Source organism: Podarcis filfolensis, assembly GCF_964270895.1.
Source record: "Podarcis filfolensis genome assembly, chromosome: 2".
NCBI classification, from domain to species: Eukaryota; Metazoa; Chordata; class Lepidosauria; order Squamata; family Lacertidae; genus Podarcis; species Podarcis filfolensis.
This window is the reverse complement of record NC_139605.1, coordinates 97,834,520-97,849,050: the sequence shown is the minus strand read 5'-3', so window position 1 is coordinate 97,849,050 and position 14,531 is coordinate 97,834,520. Positions and strand designations below refer to the sequence as shown.

Sequence of the window (14,531 nt, the reverse complement as noted above, 5' to 3'; positions counted from 1 at the left end):
TGTGTTTCCCTCACAATGGCAATACATGGGCCGGGGATGGGACATTTACTAGGGAGAACCAATAATAATAATAATAATAATAATAATAATAATAATAATAATAATAATTTAAAATTGTATACCACCCTATACTCTCAGGTCTCGGGTGCTTAAGCCTTTCCTACCCACAGATTCTCCCTTACAAATACTATCCACTAGCTGATTTTAACTTCCTCCAGCCAGGCTTCAATAGCAGAAGTTAGAATCGCTCGTGTGTGTGTGTAACTATTGTGAAAACGGACTGGGGAGGAAGGACTGGGGAGAACTTTGCACACTAGAATTTAGCAATGATGCCAATGATTGCAAAACACTTTGCACACCCACTGTTTATAGAACAGATTAAAAAGGAATGTATACCCAACTATCCCTCAAGAACACAAGAAGACTCTTGATGGCTCAGACCAAAGGCCCATCTATAGTGCAGTATCCTGCCCTCACAATGGCCAATCAGGAGACTCCCAGCCAAATGCTGTCTCCCCTTTGTGAATACTAGGGAGGAAAAGCAGCTCAACCTCTGGATATCTCATAGCTTTAAAAGGCAACCACATCAGGGCAGAATCTCTCTTTCAGGTTCATGGTGGTGATGAGAATGCAACCTACGGACAGGCCACCCCATAGAATGGTTAAGATTTAGGTTTGAGGTGGCAAAGTATGGAATGTAAGAGGGGGAAATGGACGATGTGATTAAGGGAGCTGTGGAGGCCAAAAAAGGGAAAAGTGGAGCCTGAGGCAGACTGAAAACGGAGGAGACTGTGGATTGGGAAACCAAAGGTGGGCAAAGGAAAGTGAAGAAGGCTGAAATAATGTTTAACTAGGCCAAAGTTTCAAAAAACTAAAGGGATCATGGCGCCACCTTGCTGGACCCACTCCTGAAATCACAGCGTTCACCTCACCACCACAGGTTGGGAACACATGAGAAGGGGAAGCCTACATGTGTAGAAATTGCATGTGCATTGCCTTACAAAGCAGCAAGGGGCTGCCTTCAAGGCCAGCTCTAGCAGCAGTGAGACTCCACAAAACTCCCCCAGCAAGCCTATTAATAGAGTTTTCCATAGCCGTAAGTCACAGAAGGAAGCAAGCAGGCAGAAAACCAAGAAATCCCGGGAAGGAAGCTGATCTCCTCAGATTTCTAATTTTCTAGGAAGTTGTTAACTACTTTTGAAACTGTGCTCACGGTTTTAATCTGTCCAGGGCCGAACAATTCCCACAAGCCGACTCTATAGCACGTCTAAATTGTTTGATAATAAAGCTTCTTCCACAACATCACATAATATTGCGGGAAGACACTCCCAATGAAAATTTATGTTGCTATACATCTTAGATGGCTGTTTCTTTGTATATACCGTATTTTTCGCACCATAGGGCGCACCGGACCATAGGGCGCACCCAGTTTTTTTGGGGGGAAATAAAGGGGAAAAATTATTTCCCCCCCAGGCGCGGGGCTGGGGCGGGGGAAGCTCGAGCTTCCCCCGACCCCAGCCCCCAAACAGGCAGCTCTCTGCAAGCCGTGGGAGCGCTCCCACTGCTTGCGGAGAGGTCCGCGAAGCCTGGGCGCGCTGATCTCAGCGCGCGCAGGCTTCGGCATGCTGGCAACTCTCTGCAAGCAGCGGGACCGCTCCCGCTGTTTGCGGAGAGGTCCGCGAAGCCTGGGCGCGCTGATCTCAGCGCGCGCAGGCTTCGGCATGCTGGCAACTCTCTGCAAGAAGCGGGACCGCTCCCGCTGTTTGCGGAGAGGTCCGCGAAGCCTGGGCGCGCTGATCTCAGCGCGCGCAGGCTTCGGCATGCTGGCAACTCTCTGCAAGAAGCGGGACCGCTCCCGCTGTTTGCGGAGAGGTCCGCGAAGCCTGGGCGCGCTGATCTCAGCGCGTGCAGGCTTCGGCATGCTGGCAACTCTCTGCAAGCAGCGGGACCGCTCCCGCTGTTTGCGGAGAGGTCCGCGAAGCCTGGGCGCGCTGATCTCAGCGCGCGCAGGCTTCGGCTTGCTGGCAACTCTCCGCAAGCAGCGGGAGCGCTCCCGCTGTTTGCGGAGAGGTCCGCGAAGCCTGGGCGCGCTGATCTCAGCGCGCGCAGGCTTCGGCATGCTGGCAACTCTCCGCAAGCAGCGGGAGCGCTCCCGCTGTTTGCGGAGAGGTCCGCGAAGCCTGGGCGCGCTGATCTCAGCGCGCGCAGGCTTCGGCATGCTGGCAACTCTCCGCAAGAAGCGGGACCGCTCCCGCTGTTTGCGGAGAGGTCCGCGAAGCCTGGGCGCGCTGATCTCAGCGCGCGCAGGCTTCGGCTTGCTGGCAACTCTCCGCAAGCAGCGGGAGCGCTCCCGCTGTTTGCGGAGAGGTCCGCGAAGCCTGGGCGCGCTGATCTCAGCGCGCGCAGGCTTCGGCATGCTGGCAACTCTCCGCAAGCAGCGGGAGCGCTCCCGCTGTTTGCGGAGAGGTCCCCGAAGCCTGGGCGCGCTGATCTCAGCGCGCGCAGGCTTCGGCATGCTGGCAACTCTCCGCAAGCAGCGGGAGTGCTCCCGCTGTTTGTGGAGAGGTCCGCGAAGCCTGGGCGCGCTGATCTCAGCGCGCGCAGGCTTCGGCTTGCTGGCAACTCTCCGCAAGCAGCGGGAGCGCTCCCGCTGTTTGCGGAGAGGTCCGCGAAGCCTGGACGCGCTGAGTTCAGCGCGCGCAGGCTTCAGCATGCAGGCAAGTCTCCGCAAGCAGCGGGAGCCCAGCGCTGGGCTCCCGCTGCTTGCAGAGAGGTGTGCGAAGCCTGGAGAGCGTGAGGGGTCGGTGCGCACCGACCTCTCTCACTCTCCAGGCTTCAGCGAAAGCCTGCATTGGCACCATAGGACGCACACACATTTCCCCTTCATTTTTGGAGGGGAAAAAGTGCGTCCTATGGTGCGAAAAATACGGTATTTTGATTTTTGGGGGGAGTGGAATATGGATGTTTTAAGATGGTCTATATCTAATAAAGGTTTGTAGAAAGAAATAAAGATAACAAACCTATGCAGGTGGAATTGGGCTAGGGCTATTGTTTCCCGACCCCATGCTCTGCTGCTTGTTTCCTTGACAACCAAGGCATTTCACATGTCTGGATTATTTTGGGAAATGGTTACTACTTTGGCAGTAACACTGTGGCACTAGTGTGAAAGCATGAATGAAATAAATAAATAAGAAAACATCTCATAATGCTAGTTTAGAGAGCAGCTCATGAGCCAGATCCTCAGAAAATCAAATTATTTTTAAAAAGGGTTTAATATATATATAGTTAATGCTATTATTATGCTTGTGGGATTCCCTAGACTGCTTAACAGCAGTTTACTCCTTTGTACTGAACAAGCAACTGCTCTTCATTTTCAGTTTTCTGTATTTTAGCTGGAACTGACAACAACCTTGTCAAGAAGAAGAAGGAGGAGTTTTATAAAAACCGTGAAAAAAATAAAGCTGGGTTAAATGATCCAGGTGGATTAAGCAAGTAAGCCAAGCCACGGTTTTCATTGGAAGCGTGGCTGGACCTAGGGATGGTAAAGGAATCTTCTTGTCCAGCATCCCGTTGTTATTGGGGCCAACTAGGTCTTCTAGCAAAACAGACATCCTGGTCTGTATCCTCCATATCTTCTCAAATATATTATTAGACCTAAACAAAATGATTCCCAACTGTATATTCTAACTTCTTCCTTTTCTTAAGATCACACACCCCAAGCTATTATTTATTCCTGGGGGGAAATCTACCTAGACTTGTAAAGCAGTCTTCCTCAACCTTTTCCTCAGCAGAAGTTTTAGACTTTAATTCACATCAGCCCCAGGTAGCATAGTCAATGGTCTGGGAAAAGGGGAGTTGTAATCCCACAACTTCTGGGACTCAGCTACATTGGCAAAGAAAAAGCACTTTAGATGCATTGTATATGCATTACAACACTGTGACACCAGATGGCGCTGTGGAGTTCGGTTTTTGCCAACCTGATTTCTCATACAAAGTTTATAACGCGTTTAACTGAAATGCTTCTTTGATGTGTCTAGATCAAGCCCTGGAGGGCCCCTGGTTGGGGAAGACTACTCTAAGATATCTGTATATTTCCCTTCCTGGAGCAAATAGCAGCTCATCTAGTTAGGCCCTTATTTTTATTCATTTTAAATTTTATAAAGTTTTAAAATTTATACTGCCTTTAAGGGAGAGAGGGCTACAAGGAGATGGACATTTAGAATAAACTTATTAAATGATTAAAAGCTAGTAAAAATAAACCACAAACATCCAGCCCAAAAACATTCTCAAAATGAAGACCCCCCCCCGCCTTTAATGAAAAGCTAAATCTAGCTTTATTTACTTGCTATCTCTCATACTCTGCAAAGCACTGGCGACAGATTAGGATTCCTAAAACCAGAAACTCCTAAAGTAGCATCTCCTGGAATAAAAACTGTTTGCAGATGCACAGTATCTTAAACCTCTTTTCTCACCAAGGCACTGGGAACTTCTAACAGAGAGACCATTGTCTCAGGGCATTAGGCAGAATGCAGTTTTTTTGTTTTGTTTTGTTTTGTTTTGTTTTGTATTTTAGCCGAGTCCATTCAAAGTCAGCGACTTGAACCTTTGGCGCAGTCATTTTTAGAGCCGAGCAGGGGGCCTGCAAAGAGGGGAAACGGGAGAAGCTGTCCTAAACTGCTCTGGCCAAAGTCATCGCTGCAATTCTTTTCAAGCTCCTTTATGCTGTGCCAACAACAACCCCGAAGATCCAAGGAATGGGAAGCCAGCGAAGCGCAGTCCGAGACAGCCCCAACTTCCTCTCTGCATAGCGGGAAATACAGATACAAGCCCAGATCCTCACTCAGCAGTGCCCTTGGCTTAAAGAAGGTTTCACCAGCCAAAGCTGCTGGCGGTGGATATGGCCCATAAGCCTCTCCTTCTTTCCTTTCTTGTTGGCTTTGATCTCCAAACTTGTAACCTGAGGATGTTTTGAAGCTCATAGCTGGAAGGAAGAGGAGGGGAGCAGGTGACGCAAAGGAACAAAGCAGGTGCCTGTTGAGGATGGAGCACAAGGGTTCAGGCTACAGAGGCGCATGTGTCTTTTGTTGGGCATCAAATGCAGCCCAAGGTCAACAGTTCAATGGTTCTGCTGAATCTCAGCCTGGTGCACAGCAGTGCACACAGAGCAGCAACGTCCCAGCTCAAGAGTCAAACTCCTAGTCAGAGAGGGGCTTGAACATTCAGGAGAAGCAGGAGCTTGGGGAGCTGGGGGCTCAGGACCTGCAAGCCAATGATTCAGCTGGTGGCGGCAGAGACATGCTGGGATGCTGTGGGATGCTCATGCAAAATTAAGAGGACTGGACGAAGTGAATGTTTTATATAGTGGACAAATGAAGAATCAGAAGTTCTTCACTCTCTGGATCTTATTTTTCTAGCTATCTCTTTTAACGTCTTTTCTATTCTTTCTTTCTTTTTTCTTTCACTATTATCCCCCCTCCCCTTTTTGTGTTTTTATTGTATCAAAATAAAAGTCTTGGTTTGGTTAAGAAGAAGCGGGGTGGGCGAAAGGTATTAAGCTTTGCATTTTTCTCTATAAACCTTAATAAAAATTATTTTAAAAAAATAAGAGGAAAAGGAGAATGCGGATGGGAGCTTAAGACCGCAGTTAAGAGGATGCAAAAGGAAGGTGATGACCTATTAGTATACAGTGGTACCTTGGTTTACGAACTTAATCCGTTCCGGAATTCCGTACTTAAACCAAAGTGTTCTTAAACCAAGGTGAGCTTTCCCATAGCAGCGGGGGACTCAATTTACAAATGGAACACACTCAATAGGAAGAGAAACATGTTCTTATTCCAAGGCAAAGTTCACAAACCAAAACACCTACTTCCGGGTTTGCAGCGTTCTTAATCCAAGTTGTTCATAAACTAGGGTGTTCTTAAACCAAGGTACCACTGTAGTTGGACCAAAAAAGATTTGCTGCTTATACAGAGAGGTCTTTTGGCCACACGCATTAAAAAAACAACCTCATCTGTGAGACTGAATGAGAACGAACACTTCCCATCATGGTCGTGCTCATGCCTTCCCATCCCCGGCCCAACTCAGCGCATCAGCACAGGACCTGCAAACTGCTATTCACAGCCAAGTCGCTGCTGCCTCTCCTCCCTCCTATCCCACCTGCTTGCTGCGTCCTGCCCTTGATGGGGGCGCTGCGGGGCCCATCGCCTGCAGCATTGAAGGCCAGGATGGTGACAAGGTAGGCGGTGTAGCCGGTCAGATTCTTGAGTTTGACGCCATTCTCCGGCAGGAAGAGCGTTTTCACCCGTTCGGTTTCGTTCTGCCGCTGGGCCTCCCAGAAATAGATCTGTAGGGAAGAAGGAAGTGGGGCGTAGTGAGGAAAATTGTGGGAGGGGGGAGGAGTAGCACCCATTTTTCTCTTTGTGGTCACCAGTGCGTTTCCAACAATGCTGCTCTTCCACTCCGAAATGTAGAGTGTCATATATATGTATATAGTTAATTAACATTGTTCGTTCCTTGGAATCGCTACCGCCTTTATCAGCATAATAATTTCCTCAAGTCATACAAGTCAGGCAGTAGCTCAACCATCTAGAACAGAGGAAAGGGAGCTTGTGGCCTTGGAGATGTGGCTGCATTCCAGCTGCCATCAGCCCCAGCCGGCGTGGATAAGGGATGGTCACCTGGTGAGAACCGGATGATGGAGGCATATAGCAAGTTTGCCACAGCGAGTAGGGCTGCAGAGGGAGGGAGATTTAAAAAGGAAATCTAGAGATGGAGGGAGGGGCAGGTGGAGAGAGGGAGTCCATTGGCATGATGGCATAACTATGACTGTGCCTTATTATCCTGGGTAACAGCAGATGCCCAGGTACAATGCTAAAATAGATTTTACTCTTGGCTCTCTGGCCACCGTCCATTATTTTAACATCTCTCTGTCCTTTGTTGCTCTCTGCTACCCCAGTTCTTTGCCATAAGTTCAGATGCAGCTAAAGCAAAAAACACTGTGTTCTTTCCAACTCAGGGCTTATCCACACTTTACCTTTTCTCCGCTCTTTCCAGGCAGGGTCCACAATTTAAAGTTCCATGCCCAAGAGCCCTTTTTGGGCTCCGGATCTTTCCCAGTGAAAACCTGCTCTTTACAACTCAATTGGAGCAAACGTCAATCCGTGGGAAACCTCGCATTGATGTTTGCTCCAGTTCAGCTTTAAAGAGTGGCGTTTCAGAAGGGAAAGCTTGGGGGCAATTATTTATTTATTTATTTATTTATTTATTTATTTATTTATTTATTTATTTTTATTGGGCATTAAAGTGTAGAGCTCTGCCTGGAAAGAGAAGGAAAAAAAGGTAAGTGTGCATAAACTCAAATTTACTCAAATAACTCAAATTTAGAAGAGGCCCAATGAAATCAATATGCTCGGCTAACTTAAATTAATCCCAATGGAACTCCTTTGAGATTCAGTTAGTTGGATACAAGTCCTTATATATATATAAAATTAAATTATCTGTTTTCCAATTTAGAATATTCATTTAAACAACCTTAAAATATCAATGACTTCCCTTCTGCTCTTTCCATGGTTCATTTTGCATAACATAAATCCCTGCATATTTGATACAAACTACACCATTCAGCATTTCATTACTACTTTCATCAAAACTTATTTACACTGTTGAATTTTTCCTAATGCTGCCAACATTTTCAAGTGTATACAATTCCCTCCCCATATATTCAATAAACATTTCCCAATCTTCTTTAAACAAATGTTCTTCTTGTTCTCTTATTCTGTAAGTTAGATCCGCAAGCTGCGCATACTCCATCAGTTTAAGTTGCCATTCTTCTTTAGTTGGGACCTCGTTTGTTTTCCATTTTGGGACTAACAAAACACGGGCCACCGTAATGGCATACATAAATAAAAATTTTCAGGATACAAGTCCTAATGCCCAATAAATGTGTGTGCAAAAGTTTCTTTCATTTATTCAAAGCACAGGACCTAAATCTCCTTATTACACACAGAGAGAAATTTTCTTATACCTAGCTCATGCCACTATGTTCCAGAAACTTTTAAGCTGGCCTGTGAAAACACGTTTCCAAAGGCTATGAAATGAATTAAGCACCTCAAAAGATTTTCCCCTGAGGATTCTCAACGGGGAAGGTGAGCTTCTTCTGTTAAATGGGCACATAACAATTAGGACACGTTGGCCCCTGAACTAGGCAAGACAGCACAGGCAATCCATTTTGCAGCCTTGGCTCATGGGGATGGATTAAGAATGGGGTAGTTAACATTGTACCTCTGAAGTCACTCTTGGGTGATATCCAGACTTCCACAGAGAAGCCGGACCATCCCACCAAGCCATGAAGTCAAGGCGCCGGAGAGACGGCAGCAAGCAGGCTCCATGGCAACACTTCCCGGCACCCATGGAGGTTTCTTAGGAAACAAGCAAGCAACTTTCCAAAACCGCAGTTCTACTGGCTTGTAAAATGCCCTGCTAGATCACGGATGGGATGCTTGAAGACAGGATGAGGAATGGCTGCGCAGGGATTGGCAAGAGACTAGTTCCAGTTCTACAATATGGTGGCTGGGTGCTCTGTCATCTGCCACAATCCAGGGGACAGGCTTCTAAGCACTTTGCAAAAAAAGAGAGTCTATGCTAGGCTTGAACAAATCACACGAACAGCCCAGAACTAAGGTCATTTCACATGCCACAAACATTTGCCATCTAGATAGTTAGCCTTGGTGAAGACTTGACATTTTCATCCCCAAAAAAGTTTTTGATTTGAGTTTCCAATGAAATGAGGCTGCATTTTAATGTTTTGTGTTGTATTTTAGTCTTGTTTTTTAAGTTGTATTTCAATCGTTTTTATATTTGGTGTTAGCCGCCCTGAGCCTGGTCTTGGCTGGGGAGGGTGGGGTATAAATAAAATTTATTATTATTATCTCAAGCGTATATTGTAATGGCAAATCTCAGTCTCCTGGAGGAATGCATCTGTTGTAAATTTGCACCTGACACAGGCACACTTTACAGTTTTAAAAGGTGCCGCGCTCGTGCATTTTGAACGCACCCATAAAAAACGTAAGGCGCAGAGCAGCCCTTAGTTCCCTAGGGACAAAAGCAATCCTGAGAAGGCACAGCATGTGAAACTCCAGTGTTTTATTTGAAGCTCAACAGCATCACTTGCAGGGGAAATGTAGAAACACATCCCCCCTCCCAAGAAAAATTCTTCCTTGTTTCATTTCCATTTTCCAACAGACATAGGGCTGCTGCAGTCACAGTCCCACCCTATGAATGGATCCAGCCAGAATATCTGCTGGCTTTAAAGTAGATTCCGAACTGCTGCAAGGCACTCGTAGGCCAACGTGGTACCCTCCTGATGATATGGACTACAACTCCCACAATCCCTGACTGCTACTCATGCTGGCTGGGGCTGATATGAGTGGGAGGCTTACAACATCAGAAGGGAATCACATGGGCTACCCCAATCTAGCCTGACATCATGCACTGGAACGCCATTCCCCATTACTGCAAGAGTTTCTAACATATTAGGCTGTAGAGGAATATGCAAGAAGACGCCGCGATATGTTTATGTGGCAGCAGCAACAGCAACAACGGCAACTCCCCTTACAAACTCTGCAGTGCAAAAGGTTTCGCCTCCTATCCACAAACGTCCCCCAGGGTGACAAGTGCACCAGCCTTCTTCACCTGTAGCCCAGATCCTTCCCTCCTATGGCCTGGTACCTTGTAGCCTTGGATGTCTCCATTCTGTGCCTCGGGGGGTGGTGGCTCCCATGTGATGTCGAGCTGGGTGGCTGTGGCACTTTGGATGGCCACATTCTGTGGTGCAGCTGCAGGGACTGAAGAGAGCAGAACCGGATGTCAGCGAGAATAATAATAATAATAATAATAATAATAATAATAATAATAATAATAAATGTTTATTTATACCCCGCCCTTCCCGGTTCAAAAACCAGGCTCAGGGCGGCTAACAACAAATTCAAAACACTTTAAAACACTTAATTATAAAAGCAGCATAAAATACATGAATAACAATAAAATTCAAAATTCAAAAATCCATTAGGAGAGGTGGTCCCGTAGATACGAGGGCCCTAAGCCACAAAGGGCTTTAAAGGTCAAGACCAGCACCTTGAACCTGACCGTATACTCCACTGGGAGCCAGTGCAACTGGGTGAATATGCTCCCATGGCAGGGACCCCATGAGGAGCCTCGCTGCAGCATTCTGCACCCGCTGGAGTTTGTGGGACAGTTTCAAGGGCAGCCCTGCGTAGAGTGAATTACAGTAGTCAAGCCTGGAGGTGACCGTCGCATGGATCACTGTGGCCAGATTGGGGCGGGAAAGGTAAGGGACCAACTGCTTACTGAGGCGAAGATGGAAAAATGTTGCCTTAGCTGTTGCTGTAACCTGCGCCTCCATGGAAACGGAGGCGTCAAGGATTACACCCAAACTCTTAACGGAAGGCACTGGCACTAATTGGGCCCCCGCAAGAGAAGGGAGTTGGTCCCTCATCCCCATGCCATCCCGACCCAGCCAGAGGACCTCTGTCTTTGAAGGATTTCGTTTCAATCGGCTCCCAGGAAACTATCCAGCCACAGCCTCCAAGCATCGGGTCAGTGTGTCTGGGGCCGAGTAGGTGTGGTGCCTGAGTTAATTGATGCTCTGACAAGTCCACGGAGAAGCAGAGACTGGTTTTTTTGGTTTGGAATGGATGTTTGTTTACCCTACATGAGCTTCCGGGCTTGGCCACAGACCTGTATGCTCTTGGGATCCACCCCTAATGACCTCTTGTTGGCAGCTGCCTCTGTATTGATTAAGGAATGGATCTGCTGGCTTGTTGTGTGGGATTGGAAGCTAAGGGGCATGAGACATAGGCAGCTGCCTTACATGGAATCAGGCCACTGGGTCCATCCAGCTCAGTACTGTCTGCACTGACAGGCAACAGCTCCTCGGGGTTTCAGTCCAGGGAGTCCTTCCCAGCCCTACCTGGAGATGATGAGATTTGCACCTGGGACCTTCTGCATGCAACGCAGATGCTGTACCACTGAACTATGGCCCTTACTTGTAGGCTTGCACTAGAGCTGCAGGCAATACAATTGGTTGCTGTTTTAGCCTGCTGGCCTGCTCCCTCCTCAGGCTTATGCTCTAAGCTCTCAGGAAGCACAAGGATATAGGGAGACTTGAGAGAGAAAACGGCTCCTAGAGGGAAAAAAAAAAAAAGGACGCCTGGCTTACCAGCCTCGCCCACAAAGACCTCCTGTGGTGAGCTGGTGGGGCCCTCACCCACAGCATTGTAGACACTCATTCGGATCTCATAGCGGCGGTGCTTGTTCAGGTCTGCAGAGGTGAGATTGGAAAGGAGATTGTCATACATGGAGGCAGAGGCAGAGTTTGTTTCTTAATTCTGGCGTTGCCTTTAAAAGTAGTGGCGTATATATTCCTGGCTATGATCTGGTCTCACATTTCCCTCCTTTTTGTGTGCTCCTACATGACACCACTCCCACAACAGTACTAATTCCTTCACAGCCCTTTGCAAAGCTGGCAAATGGTGCCAGGATATTTCTCCAGAAGGTAAGAGGACAGAGCCTTCGTGGTTCTAACCAAAGCTAAGCAAGCTGAAGTAAACTTTGTTGTAAAACGAGTCTTAGGCTGCATACACGCTATACGTTTATACCATGTTCAAAATGCATTCTTTCCCTCAAATATTTCAGGCACTGTAATTTACTACTACTGCTTCCCAGCAACCCAGGCATGTGATAGTGCCCAGAATTATTTGAGGGAAAGAATGTGCTTCAAATGTGTTTTAAAAACATATAGTGCGTACACAGCCTTAACAGGCCTTACAGTATTGAAAGGGAGATATTTCATGTAAGCAAAATTCTTCTTCATGAATCTCGGTCCTTACTTCCCTGCCCCTACATAAAGCCCCTAAATTTATCACAAATTTGCTCTCTATTATTCCACTCTAGAAGATAGGAAAGTACCCAAATTAACAGGGGAAACACCATAAAAAGCAAATGTGGACTGCCTGTGTGTTAAAACTGGGAAATCTACTCATGGGGAACTTGCACTTTCTTTTTTGCCAGATTAGGGGTTTTAATTGGAAGCGAAAGAAGCTATCCTTGGGCAAAGGTGACATCCTGGGTTCTAGAAAGTGATGAGCTAACAACAACAACGAAAACAGGGAAAGAGCTGCTGTTCTCCCTGCTGCCAGTCACCTTCCGTAGGTGACGGTGCTAAAATCTAGATAGGAACCAGATTCAAGAGAGACCAGAAACACAAGCAGAAACGATTGCACAGACAAGAGAAGAAGCACCCACTTACTGTCCAGCTCGTATTGTGTGAGGGAGGCCTCAGTCAGGTTCCGCATGGCATACGTTGCTGTGGGGTGGCAGGTGGTCAGAAGGGAGAAGCAGTCAATGCAGGTTAGCCACATGTAAATAAACATCTTGACAATGCAAGCAGGACTAACAGACATCAATTGGGAGTGAGGGAGAAGCAGCTAGGAGAGAAACTCACAGCCACATCAAAGAACACTGAGAAGTCTCCAACGAAGTATTGGGAAAGGAGGGAAATATCCCAGAGAGGGGTTGTAGCTACCAAAGATGGACAAACCTGACCAGAAAGAGTTTATGGGCATCAGGATAGCCTGGGTGATAGATCTTCCCAAATGACTGAAGAGCCCATTATCACTGGATCCAGCAATTCCACAAAAAGGAAAAGTCTCTCTCAGAGAGAGACACCTTGGCACTAAAAAAGGTCGAGCTGATAGGGCTGAATATACCAACCACTTGCTAAGATCAATGTTTTCCATTTCAAACGCACTGGGAACAACAATGTATTATTCTAGGGCAGCTTCTGAATGCTTGCAGCGCTGACTTATGACTGCAAGGGAAAATGCTTGTCAAGTCACTTTTTTTACTGGAGAAAGCACTGAGTACACTGGTGCTAAATCTTGGGCAGTACTTAGGACCAGTGTTTGTTATGGGTGGCTTGCTCTGGAATGATGGTTCCCATGCTAGTGTTTGTTGGCTTGGTGTTTTGTTTTTGTTTTTTTGCTGCAGTGTAAGTTGAAGGCAGTGGGCAGGGGCAGACGTTGGCTAAATTCTCACTTTCTCCACTTCCCAGAACCCTTGCTGCTCACAAGCATACTCACAGGTGAGTTCTGCCCATTTTGCACTGGGATTGCCGATACTGCGTGCAGTGAATCCTCGCGCCCCTTCGTATGCCAGCTCCCGGTAGCGGATGCGAAAACCTAGTAAGATGCCATTGATTCTGTCCTCAGATGGAGCCTACGGAAGGAGAAACAGATAAATCAATGAGGGACTCACAAACTATATTTGCTTCCCCTTGCACAGCTGACACTTGCGAGACCAGCTTTCAACAAAAGGATTCTGTCCCATATTACACCTGCTTTCTAAAACCGTCACCTCCCATTGCCCAGTCAAAAGCTGGAAGTGGTGCTAAAATGCCAGGGTTTCCCTTCCCTGTCACTGCCAGCAGGGAAGCATCACTGGAGACCGGCAAAAGGTGCCTCAGGATCTTTATATGCTCTTTGCCTTGAGGAATGGATGGGTTGGGTGTACTAGCCAAACTACTTATGCCTACCTCAAGCCAATATTTCACACTGGTTTGGTTAAACATTTCTGTTTCCCACTTTCCAGATCCTCCATAGCCTTCCACCACCCCCTTGCTGCAACACACAAGCAAACTCAACAGAGTCCACAGTTTCATCGCCAAAGTCACCTGCCCCATTTTGACAGCAAAACCTTCTTTTGTGGGTGGAATAAAGAATGCTGAGCTGGGGTTAAAGTGTGGAAACTAGGTATATATCTGTGCATAATAGACATGGTTGCAAATCTTATGACCGTTTTCAAACTCAACTTTCTAAGACCATGCTCAAGACCAGGTATAGGCAAACTCTCCCTTCCAGATGGTTTGGGACTACAACTCCCATCATCCCTAGCTAACAGGACCAGTGGTCAGGGATAATGGGAGTTTTAGTCCCAAAACATCTGGAGGGCCGAGTTTGTCTATGCCTGCTCAAGACAGAGACACTACCAGATTTGCTGGCCATCAGAAAGAAGCTTAGAATGCCACCCAGAACCACTGCGCAGCACAGTCATGTTTCATTGGTCGGAAGCTTTTCCCCAAGACAGCGAGAACTCCTGAACATTCCAGTTCTCCTACTGATCAAGTTCCAACGGGGGAGAAAGAAAAGGTACATCTCCCTACCTGCCAGCGGATCAGTACAGATGTGGTGGTGTGTGGGGTCACTGACAAGATAGTGGGAGCTTCCTCTGGGGCTGAGGGAAGAGGAAAAAATATATATGATAATAATAATAATAATAATAATAATAATAATAATAATAATAATAATTTATTATTTATACCCCGCCCATCTGGCTGGGCCTCCCCAGCCACTCTGGGCGGCTTCCATAAAAACCAAAAATACAGTAAAATATCACACGTTAAAAACTTCCCTGAACAGGGCTGCCTTAAGATGTCTTCTGAATGTCAGGTAGTTGTT

General features: G+C 46.9%; 1 protein-coding gene across 11 annotated transcripts in view; it reads right to left on the bottom strand.

The window, feature by feature from the left end:
• The window catches only part of SDK2 (sidekick cell adhesion molecule 2), a 363,930-nt gene that overhangs the window by 16,682 nt on the left and 332,717 nt on the right, over positions 1-14,531 (bottom strand). For 8 of the 11 annotated variants that reach the window (XM_083598508.1, XM_083598512.1, XM_083598514.1 and 5 more), the window contains exons 32-37: positions 14,237-14,307; positions 13,158-13,293; positions 12,326-12,382; positions 11,237-11,338; positions 9,727-9,842; positions 6,157-6,343 (exon numbers count right to left, since the gene is read on the bottom strand). In XM_083598508.1, coding sequence (XP_083454634.1) covers positions 6,157-6,343; positions 9,727-9,842; positions 11,237-11,338; positions 12,326-12,382; positions 13,158-13,293; positions 14,237-14,307 — 669 coding nt within the window. The remainder of the gene's footprint in view (positions 1-6,156; positions 6,344-9,726; positions 9,843-11,236; positions 11,339-12,325; positions 12,383-13,157; positions 13,294-14,236; positions 14,308-14,531) is intronic. The other 3 variants (XM_083598513.1, XM_083598516.1, XM_083598509.1) reach the window with 1 other exon arrangement.